Source organism: Entamoeba invadens (assembly GCF_000330505.1).
Source record: "Entamoeba invadens IP1 unplaced genomic scaffold scaff_1105074725391, whole genome shotgun sequence".
NCBI classification, from domain to species: Eukaryota; Evosea; order Mastigamoebida; family Endamoebidae; genus Entamoeba; species Entamoeba invadens.
This window is the reverse complement of record NW_004191761.1, coordinates 10,708-11,967: the sequence shown is the minus strand read 5'-3', so window position 1 is coordinate 11,967 and position 1,260 is coordinate 10,708. Positions and strand designations below refer to the sequence as shown.

The 1,260-nt window shown below is 31.0% G+C and overlaps 1 protein-coding gene across 1 annotated transcript; it reads left to right on the top strand.

The window, feature by feature from the left end:
* Window positions 1-12: 12 nt before the first annotated feature.
* EIN_358320 (leucine rich repeat containing protein BspA family protein) lies at window positions 13-1,180 on the top strand (the record flags this gene model as incomplete). Its single annotated transcript, XM_004184230.1, has 1 exon — window positions 13-1,180. A coding segment is annotated over one exon (1,168 nt), but the record flags the coding sequence as incomplete, so codon positions are not given.
* Window positions 1,181-1,260: the final 80 nt, after the last annotated feature.

The window sequence follows — 1,260 nt, the reverse complement described above, 5'->3', positions numbered from 1 at the left end:
AATTATCACATTATGATAGTCTCGAAATACTTCGAGATTATCAAAGACTTTATTAACTTGGAGTTAGTATGCAAGAAGTTTGGTGGTAATATGGAAAAGTTCCACTTCAACCCGATTTCGCTGAATTCCAAAACACTTGAATACTTTCCAAACATCGAGACACTTCACTTGTGGGATAAAAAGGATGAGAACTTTGGCAATGGATTTATGATCAACAAAAGAGAAAATGGAGAAAATAAAAATAAAACTGTTTTGAAGAAAACGTTTTATAAAATCATTGTGTGGTATTGTGTTGACTTTAAAACTGTTTGTAGAAACAAAAGTCGAAACATCGAGTTTAAAATTATTACTTACACTGAAAATGATGGAAATATATTTGGTAATAACATACCATTAGGTGTTAAATCGATTGGTGATAATTGTTTTGATAGATGTTGTAATTTAAGAAGTGTTACAATACCATCTAGCGTGACATTAATTGGTAATTATTGTTTCTATGAATGCATTAGTTTGAAGAGTGTTAACATACCATCGAGTGTAATAATATATGGTGATGGTTGTTTCAGAGGATGCAGTAGTTTAAGCGATATTACAATACCATCGAGTGTTACAATACTTGGTGATTATTGTTTCTTTGGATGTATAAGTCTAAGCAGTGTGACAATACCATCTAGTGTTATATCAATTGGTGATTATTGCTTTAGAGGATGCAGTAGTTTGAAGAGTGTTACAATACCATCTAGTGTTAAAACACTTAATGATGGTTGTTTCTATGAATGTAGTAGTTTAAGTAATGTTACAATACCATTCAGTGTGACATCATTTGGTAATGGTTGTTTCTATGGATGCAATAATTTGAGCAGTGTTACAATACCATTTGTTGTGACATCAATTGGTAATTATTGTTTCAGTAAATGCATAAGTTTAAACAGTGTTACGATACCATCTATTGTGACAACAATTGGCAATGGTTGTTTTAGAGGATGCAGTAGTTTGAAGAGTGTAACAATACCATCAAGTGTCATAATAATTGGTGATGGTTGTTTCTATGAATGCAGTAGTTTAAGCAGTCTTACGTTACCATCAAGTGTGAAATATATTGGTAATGAATGTTTTGATAAATGCAGTAGTTTGAGAAGTGTAACTATACCACCAATTGTGGAATCAATTGGTTATAAATGTTTCCCATCGAACACAGTGGTTCATCGAAGCAAATAACTAAAATAATTTAGTTATTTCATAATTTGTTAAAAAATATAA